Source organism: Pyxicephalus adspersus, chromosome 10 (genome assembly GCF_032062135.1).
Source record: "Pyxicephalus adspersus chromosome 10, UCB_Pads_2.0, whole genome shotgun sequence".
NCBI lineage: Eukaryota > Metazoa > Chordata > Amphibia > Anura > Pyxicephalidae > Pyxicephalus > Pyxicephalus adspersus.
In genome coordinates, this window is record NC_092867.1 from 43,252,020 (window position 1) to 43,262,783 (window position 10,764).

At 37.6% G+C, this 10,764-nt stretch overlaps 1 protein-coding gene across 6 annotated transcripts in view; it reads left to right on the top strand.

The window, feature by feature from the left end:
- Positions 1–7,316, top strand: part of ZMIZ1 (zinc finger MIZ-type containing 1) — a 48,870-nt gene extending 41,554 nt beyond the window's left edge. For all 6 annotated transcript variants that reach the window (XM_072425090.1, XM_072425086.1, XM_072425088.1 and 3 more), the window contains 4 exons: positions 100–347; positions 990–1,153; positions 1,241–1,480; positions 3,541–7,316. In XM_072425090.1, the coding sequence (XP_072281191.1) occupies positions 100–347; positions 990–1,153; positions 1,241–1,480; positions 3,541–3,648 (760 nt within the window). In that variant the 3' untranslated portion in view covers positions 3,649–7,316. The remainder of the gene's footprint in view (positions 1–99; positions 348–989; positions 1,154–1,240; positions 1,481–3,540) is intronic.
- The last annotated feature ends 3,448 nt before the right edge of the window (positions 7,317–10,764 follow it).

Genomic DNA, 10,764 nt, shown 5'->3' on the forward strand with positions numbered 1-10,764 from the left:
TAAACAGAGAAGAATTTAGGAGTGGGAAATGGCATAAATGATGCATTTTTCAGGATTTTATCCCTGTGTATAGTAAATGCCATATTGTTTGTTTTACAGCTCAGAGTTTGAAGAAGTGACCATTGATCCCACGTGCAGCTGGCGGCCGGTACCTATTAAATCGGAGATTCACATCAAGGATGATCCTGATGGAATTCCCTCCAAGAGGTTTAAGACTATGAGTCCCAGTCAGATGATCATGCCCAATGTCATGGAGATGATTGCAGCTCTGGGGCCAGGCCCTTCACCATATCCATCTATGCCACCACCCCCTGGTGGAGGGAATTCCAATGAGTATGTTGGGCAAGGTAAGACCTACCCCTGTTCTGCAGCTAACGGGATCACTTCAGCTACCTGCCCAATGCAGAAATGACTATATCTATACTGTACACAGTTTAGTTTATAGATTGATAAATTTTGTACGAATGCAGCTCCTAAATGCATGATACAAATAAATGTTAGCAAATTTGCTAAACACTGAAACAAGGCAGAATGAAGATAAGCATCTGCCGGCAGTTCATAAATACCATTTGACCATACGCTTCTTATACAATCAACTTGAGGTTTACCAAAACTATCTAGTATGAGAACCAATCTAAATGATCCGATCAACTTGTCTGCAACACGGCATTTTCTTGCTTTGTATCTTTTTTGGTTGATTTAAAAGAAAATTAATACAGTACATTTGTAACCTGTGACTCTAGTCAATCTAAGCCATTGACTGCTCATTGTAAAAATCCAGCTGATCCCACGCCATGGAAAATATTTTTTTTTCCTTTCTAGTTAAAGTATTCCTGTTATTAGAGATGCTGTTCGCAGTAGTTTATACTTCCTTATACTATATACTATAAGTATATCTATATACTTATGATGTTTAGGCCAACAATAACTGCAGCAGCAGCACAAGCAGAAAAATTAATGACTTTTTTTTATATCTTCGTTCATTTTAGGTAACAGTTATCAGGGTCATGGCAACTTTGACTTTCCTCATGGAGCACCTGGGGGCACATCAATGAATGACTTTATGCATGGGCCCCAGCTTTCACACCCCCCTGATATGCCTGGCGGGATGTCTTCACTGGACAAGCCACTAAGCCACCCCATGCAGGACTCTGTAAGTAATGCTGACATTGTTTACAGGATTTTCGGATATCATGCTTAAAATTTATTGACATAGTATTTTTATCAATACTCTCGGCAGATTCCTCACGTGGGAAATGCGGATCAGCCTCATGGGGCCATGCCTCAGGGCTTACACACACCTCACCCAGGAAGCCAGCCTGGGCAGCCTTTACATCATGGTGGACCTGCACCTCAACCTCGACATCCACCACAGTCTGCTGGCCATGGACATGGGGACATGGGCTTTAACCCTTCATCGGTATTAGAAGGTCAACCTGGTGGACAGGGACCCCCTGATATGCCAGAGCCATCGCTGGATGTAAGTCTATTCTTTGTATAGCTTTCTTTGTTGCCTGAGCTATTAGCATGATATGCTGTACATTGTAAAATACCTTCTCATCGTGTACTCCTATGTTAAACTTGCCGTTGCATATTTTTACCCCATATGATAATAGAAATGTCAACTCATATGTGTCAATAAATAAAAACATTCTGTTTTAAATTTACATTTTTTAAAGGTGTGATTAAGTGAAGTGCTGTAAAATTAATTAAAATATAATATTTGAGTTTCTAGTTTCTGTCATCTTTGTTATCCTGTTGAGCATGAAGCTGGTTTATCTTTTTCTATAACGTGAAGGTGAAGCTGAAGGGAGATTAGAACAAGAACTCCTGGGAACTTTTTGCAGCTTGTCGGATTTCTTGTGAATGCAATGCAGGTTTACTGATGTTCTGGGTTGTAGTCTTTTGTTACTATATTATTACACAACCACACAAAACTTTTTTTTTTTGTGGCAGTGACTTATACTATCCACAGAATATTAGTTTTGTAGCTAGGCAAAATATAAATAAAAGTCAGTGTCCTTAAAAATGCAAGCAATTAACTGTTGCAGGATTTGGAGCAGAAGTATCACCAGCTCCATCCAATATCTTATTCAGCTTTTAATCAAATCATTGCTGTGCTATAAGATCTATAACCAGCTAGAGCAGTATCCTTGTGGCCAGGGTGCAAGTGCCCCACCCCAGAACCAAAACCAACCTCCAAAGGATCTAATTTATTTGCCCACAGAAAATTGCTGTTTGGGTTACAAGGCAGCCACCCAGCCATTTGGTAGGCCCTGTTGGCTCACAAAAATATCTAATTGTGCCAGACTAAGCTAATAATTCTGATGGGATATTCTCCTTACGCCCTCTGTTAAACGCCTCCACCCCCCCATTCTAACACTGCCGGTCCATAGCTACAAATTGCCAAAATAATGGACAGAGAGCTTTGTGCTGTAAAGTGTTACAACATTTTCCATATATGATAATACCTTGCTTAGGGAGCTAGCTGTAGCTTTCTCCAATTTGATTCTGAATTATCAGAGGTAACTAAGGTTTTATCTAACAATGAAGAGGTTCTTTTATATGCACAGACAGTAATGGGTAATACAGCCATGAGTGGCAATGGCGGATTGTCATCAGTGTGGATGTTACAGCTGTAAGGAATAGTGAACATATGACAAGTGCTTTTTCCTGGCCTGTTTACACAGAAGAGTACTAACTTTGCAGTTATATATTTGCAAGGGTTTTCATGGCTGCAAAACATGCTTTTACATACATTTATCTAATTTTATACCCCCATTCTCACCCAGCTTTCATCTCCAAATAAATGTTTTTGCATAAATGTATTTTTCTTTAAGAACTTTACTCCTCAGCCTTTTCACATAAAAGTGAATTAGGTATGGAAAAGGAAACCCTTCGTAATCTAGCTTTGTTACATCTATGTGCATCTTAACTGCTGATCACTGCAATGTATGTTGTTTTAGTATATCACCACTAAAGGAGCTCAATGCAGAGCTCAAAGCTTTGTTACAATGAATTATATTGTGCTAATTACCCTCTGTGCCTGTTACATACCAGCATATCTGCAGTATGTTTCATTATGTGTATGTGTGATTTTAGCTATGTAACCCAATGTGTATGTATAAAGTAGAAATAGTTTAGTTCTGTGTATTGGGTGGGTCTAGTGTTGAACCCAGAATTTTTTTTTAAGCTGGGTGGGAAGAAATGGGTGGCAGCCCCTGTAGTAACCCAACTCTTTAGTGGCCACCTAAAAAAAAAAGCCAAGTGGTTACTGAAAAGTGCCGGCTGGTGCGCCAAGCTAAAAGAGGCTGGGGAGAATATTGGGTGGGGCATTACAATTAGGTTGCAAATCTATCTGGACACAGAGCAGCACTTTACCAAAATAAAAATAATGTACATCTCTCAAATAATCCTACTGTGGAATCTGTAGCAGCGTGTTAGGGGGTTAGGCCTAAAAGAGCACATACAAATTTTAGCAAATGTTTAGTAAATAGTTACAAATGGTCTAATGAGTTTCTTATTACGTTCTTTCTACAGCTACTTCCAGAGTTAACTAACCCCGATGAGCTTCTATCCTACCTGGATCCTCCAGACCTCCCCAATAATAGCAATGATGACCTTCTCTCACTGTTTGAGAACAACTAAAACTGAAACTTTCTCCCCATTCCCCAGTCCGTAATCCAACCAATCAGGACACACTACGGCAGGCACAGCGCTGGATCCTTCACCCCTAGTCCATCTTGTCTAACGTTCCAGCAAGCTTGTGTTTGCCTCAGACTGATGGCACTTTGAGTGACACTCCAAGAAGGCAAACAAGTGGCTTCAGGCTGCCTGCAGACATCACACATGGTGCTTCCTGGATTTTTCCCACTGAGGTTTATAAATGGAAAACTTAGAAAGTGAGGCTTTCACTAAGCAAGTCAACAAGAAGTAGTATTGATGGTGGAGATCCTAAAAGACATGTATGGCACCTCCTGAGGCCCAGTGCTATCCCCTTTTCCCACACCACCACCAGTCTCACACCAGCTGGAGGAGAAGAACTGTACCATGACATTGGGAAAAAGATGGAACAAACACACGCACACAAAGCACAAAGTTCCCAGAGCAGTGAGCAGGTTGGGCGGACATCTTGCTCACACCACAAACAAGTTCTGAGATAGAGGACAGCTCTGCTGGGGATCTACTGCGTCTTTTGTTTGTTGCTGGGGTACACGTCCTCCTGTTTTTATTGTGGCATTTTTTAAGACTTCTCTCAGGCCTTTCATCAGACATTAGTAATTTCCCTAGTGCACAGAATTGCACAAAGACCGTGACAGACAGCTAAGGGACAAAATGGCCTGATTTGTTCTCATTTTTTTTTAAATCTTTTGTTTTAGGCTGCAAAAAAAGAAGGGGCATTGATGTTGGTTAAAAACAAAGCAGCTTAAAGGTTATGTTTTTGTTGTTAATTATTTTGCTTAATCCCAACAAGACTGTTACACAATAACTGGCCTTTTTACCTGCCTGGGGATCATTTCCCTTTTAATATAAACCCACATAAACAAAAATGTGTGTTATTTGTGCAATCTTCTTTCCCAGCCACCTTGTGGTCAAGGTACCTTCTAGAGGTGTGGGGTGGGGGTCTAAATGCATGAATCTGACCCAGTTTCTGTGCTTCTGGTGTGTTAATGCTGCTTGCTTCTGTAAAACTGTTGTTATATTTGTACAGAAGTGCATGTGTGCCAATCAATGTTATTTACTTTGTCTTTGTTAAAGTTTCCACCGCTTTTCTCCTTTGCTGGCCTGTTCTGTAAGTAAGTTAAAGGGTTAACAAGCGTTCCACAGACCACTTTAGCATTGAAAGGTATAAAGGCAAGCATTTTGGCTGTTTGGAAACATCTCCTTCTCTCTTGCTCATTTTGTATGTGTGCGTCTCCAAGCTATGACATCCTGTCCTTTACATATTGAATTTTATTTTTGTCCTGTTTTTTTCTTGTACAGATATGACTGACACACCAAACAATTCTATTTTGTTGGCTTTTGCTTTCTTTTTTCTATCACCAAAGTTGTATTTTGTACATTTTTTTTATTTAACAAAAAGGAAAAAAAAAAAAAAAAAAGAGGGGGTCGAGTTAATAATGTACCCATTTGTTTTTCCCATCCAGCAATTTGAAATTCTTGGGTTTTTTTTTGTTTGTTTGTTTATTGTGTAGAAATGTTGGTATTTTTTTTTCTTTTTTTATAAATGCATCCGTTTTATTTCTGTTAATGTTTTCATTTTGTAAGCTCTCTGTATCCTTAGCAAGGTAAGATAGCAGCACACAGCGCTGTTCATATGCAAATCATTTTAAAGGAAATATTGTAAATATGTTCAGATATTTTAGAATTATGTCTTGCCCATAACCTAGTTTGTTACCATACAGTTTTTTTTCTTGCCAAGTTTGTGACACATCTCTCCTTTTCTTTAACTTCATTTTGTGCAGCTGTGTATGCAATAATTTATGCTCTGGATCCAATCTTAAAATACCATAGAGGTAATATGATGGTATATAACAAGCTGCAAGAAAGTGAAGGTGTTGCTGTCTGGGAAGGAGACACTGTTAGCTCAGTATGCATTGTCTACATGACAGCTGCAGCCCAACCTAATTGTGTAGGAAATGCTCTGTTGCTTTCAATACCAGCTCTCAATCCCTTCAGCATTTTAAATGACGACTGTCATTTCAAAGAGCCTAATCAGACTTGTTCTATTAACATTTTACTTTTACTTATCCCCAGAAACAAAACAAGGCTTCAAGGCCTGTGTCTAATAGCCCTTTTTACACTGAGATATTTTCCCCAACAGTTTTAAAGTTAAACTGCCCCGTATTTCACTGAACTCAGCTGAACTATATTTGCACTAGACACATCGTAGTAGAGTGTTAGAATTTTGCTCCTTAATGCTCACTGAGGCCAAAAGGTCCTCGAAATTTAACATTATCATCCTGATATCTTGTGTGTGCCATTTTTAGCAGGGGGTTTGAAAATCACTCTCCAGTGATGAAGAATGAACTAGTGCTGTACACTCAACTTTGTTCTATGCTAATCTATGTGCTCCCCTTTATAGTAAAACAAAAAAAACAAAAAGCAGCAGTCATTCATCAATCCCCCAGAGCTGATTGATGAAACTGCGCACATGCTTGCCTTTGCCTGAGACCAACACGACATTTATCTTGGTCTAAGTCATCTTGCATGTGTTTGGCTTAGGTAGGCTTTCAGTCATTATTAGTATACCAAAATATTCCAGTAAAGAAAAGAAATTGTATCAGTTTATGATCCAAATTACTTTTATTTTGTACCAAAAATATTTTATCTAGCCCCCCCAAAAAATTTAGAAAATCTGATTTTACCATGTTAGAGTGGGCAGCAGTACAATATTAAACAATATCAGAAAAGGCTGTCAGAACAAGGTTTTAGCTGAAATCTAGGTAACCCATTGGCAGTAAAGTGGGGAAAAGGGATTATAGCATTGCCAGCTTTCGCTTAGCCCTTTCGGATTGTAAAGGGTGAATGGACTTCACAGACCCTATGTAAATAATGTATATGAGCAGTAGAGACATAAACACAGACACATTCATTTTCCTGGGAATGTGCATTTGTTTGTTTTTTATTTTGCAAAAAAAAGGTAGAAAATGATCAAAAAAAAATAAAAACAGAAAAAATTAATTAAAAAAAATAAATAAAACAAGAAAAAAACCCTGTGTTTCCATCCACGCAAAAATGATCCTACATTTGGGGGATGGGTGGGGGCAACTTGATGGGTCTGGGTGCATTTTGTGTGATACCACAACATTGTTTCCACTCCTGTATAATACTCTGACCCTTTGTGAAGACAAATGACATCTTTTCTTTAGTTTTAATTATGTACATGTAATATTTTAGCTGACATGCATAGTCCTGTGTATTTTAAAGGTGCTACATGTAAAACACACAGAAACATACACACAATGAAGATAATAGTGGATTATGGGGGAAAAAAATCAGAAAAGATTGTAACCAAATTCTCTTTGTACAATTTTTGATATTACAATGATCAGATAGGGAAATCACAAAACTATGGTACAATCTGTTAAAAAACATACAAAAGGGCCACTGTATTTTGTCTGTACATTGTATGTACAATTTAATCATTCATATTTGTATCCCCTTCACTGCCACAGAAAAGTCATCTTTGGCAGTGAAGGCATAAAATGTTCAAAAATAACGTAATTGTGCTTTTTAGTCTTGCAAAAATTGTATGTAGTTAGTTGTGTCCACCTTATATTTATCAAATAAATATGTACTCAGATCAAACTGTACACTGTGTTAAGTTTTCATTTTATATTTAAAAAGAGTGCTGCCTACACATTTTAAACTGTGTTCATTATATATATATCTGTATATCATATTTACTTTTAGTGCTTTTCCCTTTTTTAAATAAATTTGAACAGTCTTATCCAGTTAAGTCTGCAGTTGCTATCACACATTAAACAATGTAATATGAGTTTTTTTTTATTTATTGTTCTTGTTAAATGAAATGCACATAAATGGTTTACTATAAAGAGTTGTGTCAAGAAAAGTCATTTCTTAACTACAAACTATACACAGGCAGATTGGTGGTAATTCAATTTAGTGCAGTGACAGAAATGAATAGAAACACCACATATTTAGAAGGAAGATAAAATGTTATAAAACAGCTGGTATGCTAAAATAAAGGATTCTCCATTAAAACTCACTTCTACTTCCACCAATTTCTGCTGTGCTGAGGTAAAATTAAGCCTAAAGGATTATTCAGACTCCCACAGATAATAAAGAAAGAAACAAAAAAATGTTTTTTTCCGGCTAAATCATATTCAAGGCAAACTACAAAACAGGTACAAATAGTACATGTTGAATTCAGCATAAGTGTGATAAGACCCCCCTTTTAGTTACCCTATTGCATTAGTGACATGCTGCGTGAAGAACGTTTTTTTTTTTTTTTTTTTTTTTTTTTTTTTACACTAAAGAGAACACTTTTAATTTCTGTATAAACAAAGCGATATAGGTAGTGATCCTGTTGTGGTTAATCCATCAATCTCGGGGGCTCGAGACATATAACATACAAACAAATCAAACACATAACATACATACCATACATACATACTCAAAAGATATATAAGTAATGCTATAAAGATTACATAATAGTTTGATGTTGGGTCTCAACATATTAAAATGTTGCTGTAGTTTTATGACTACAAGTTGATCCTAAAACAATACCACACATAGTAGGTATTACAAGGTAGGTAAAATGGTAATAGGAGTAATAGTGTAATTGTAATAGGAGATTGCAAAAACATTGGGTGTTCAAATTTGGCTAAGGAAAGGTGCTGTATTATTATATAGGTTGGTAGAACAAATCATTTGTTTAAAGATAGTTTGCTGATACTTACAAAAAGGTTACAAGGGTAATAAATTCATAAAAGAATATTTCCACTGGATCAAACAATCCTATAAAGAGATACCTATAGGAATAATACAAGATTACTAAATTGATAGTTCGGGATTTGGAATACATTGTGAGTTGTATTACAATTAGGTGAAGGCACTTACGTCTAGGTATAGGATAAATTTATCAAATAGCTGGTCCCCCGCTGCACTCTGAACTCGGAACTGTTAGTTCTACCACACGTTTACCTTATAATTGTTAGAATATAAAAACAAGCAAAGTGTATAGTGACACACAAGCACTTAAGAAGGCAAAAAATAATTTTCTCAGTCTCCTGGTCAAATGTAAGCCACGAGGTGAGAAGCACTAGCAAATGCAGCCTAGTAATTTACTCACAAAACAAAGGAGATGGAGCAAGTAAGGCTAGCAACTGCTTTCAGTCTTTGAACAGTTCACATCCCAGCCAATGGGAAAATGGGCAGCTAGGGCCTTTTAGTTCTGAGCAGCATGAGTGATGTGCACAGTCCAGTGTGCAAATATCTACCTATTACTAATCAAGCATGAAGCGTCTCAAACAGTTTTTTCTATCCACCTTACCAGACTTCTGTGTATTCCTTATTGCTTCCTCTCTCATGTCACAAATCTCCAGCAATCCATAGACAGCAGCTGTGAAAACCCTGTATAAAAATCTACTAAATTTTGATTCTGTTCATGCCTCCTTTTCCATTGGCTAGAATACTTCTATCTTCAAATGTTTACTATCCAGTATGGATTTTCACAGCAGCTTTTGAAGGGATGGAGGGAGAACTGTTACATTAGGAATTACAGTACCTCAGCATGAAAGCTGTTGTAATACAGGATAAAATTAAAACCTAAGACCATTATAGTATTTTTTTTGAAGCTGATATAAACAGGAAGCAGAGTGATTGAAAACAACATGACAATGTAATCTTAGTTACTTTCCTGTCTACCCACAGGCTGGGGCTTTCTCCAGGTTGACAGTGGAAGAACCAGCTTTAGCGAATGTGAAAATTGAAGCAAAATGTGGTTTTGTTAATGTCTATTAATGGCTACTTATTATCTTATTTTGTATTTCAATATTTTTATTGGATTTTAATTTATACAACACAAAATTTTTTCCATAGAAAAAGACAAAGAAAGAAAAACAATAAAAACATAAATCATAACAAGAAAAAGAACACATTGTGTGTGCGCCAACAATCAAACAATTTGCTCTGCAGAAATGTCTAAACAGAATTATCCATCTCGTCCATGCATAAAGGGTATGGAAAACACTTCAGATGCAAATAAATATTTACCACAACAAACATGGCGAGACATTAGTAGAAGGAATGGGACATAAAAGAGAGCTGTAGCATACTGCCATTGAGCATTGAATAAACTTATAAAAAATCTTTGTTGCACCACATGAACAAACAAACAAAAACGTGACAACTACAAGGGAGGGGGGAAGGGAAGGAGGAGGAAGTTAGCAGAATACAAATCACTAAGGCCTCATATCCAAAGATGAGACAGCATACTCCAACATCTATGCATTATTAAACACAATCCAAGGTTCCCATATGTCATCAAATTTACCCAATGAATTCTTTAGGGTGTGAGTTAATCCATCATTGATCATAATCCAATTCAATTTGGGTAAATGGGGTCTAGAGATATCAAAGGTGATCTCCAAGCTTTGGCCAGCAAAATTCTGGCCGATCAATCTGATCAATTTTATTGTGGGTCTAGAAAGTGAGCTGCTTCCACTGTACTACAAATCGTTTGCTGCACGATTTTGGAGATCAAACTAAATACCTCAAACGGCTATTGGACAGGACCACCAAATATGCAACATAGAGCTCTGAGAGTCACAGCCCCGAAAACAAAAGGGGGAGGTGGATGGGAACATTTTCGCCAGTCTAGCAGGGATAAGATACCATCTAAGTGCTACCTTGTAATTGGCTTCTACCAAAGCTGAATTCAAGGAGACCTTGGAAAGGGAGTACACCATATCCCCCCATTCATCCAAATCCCACGTGATGCCCAGATCTAGTTCCCAGTCTCGCATATATTGCAGTTTGCTGATAGGGGTAACTAAAGCGGAGTAGATCACAGAGATTTGCCCTTTAGTGGCATCTAAAGAGGCACACATACTTTCAAATATGGAGGAACGCATAGGTCTCGGGGCCTCTTTAATGACCGTATTGATAAATGACGCCAGCTGTCTATAGCGGAAATGTTCCTGTAGGGGAATCTCAAAGTTGCTAGTAAATTGGTCCCATGTCAGCACTGCGCGAAGATCCAGTAGATCTTTCACTCTTCTAATGCCCTTGGAAATC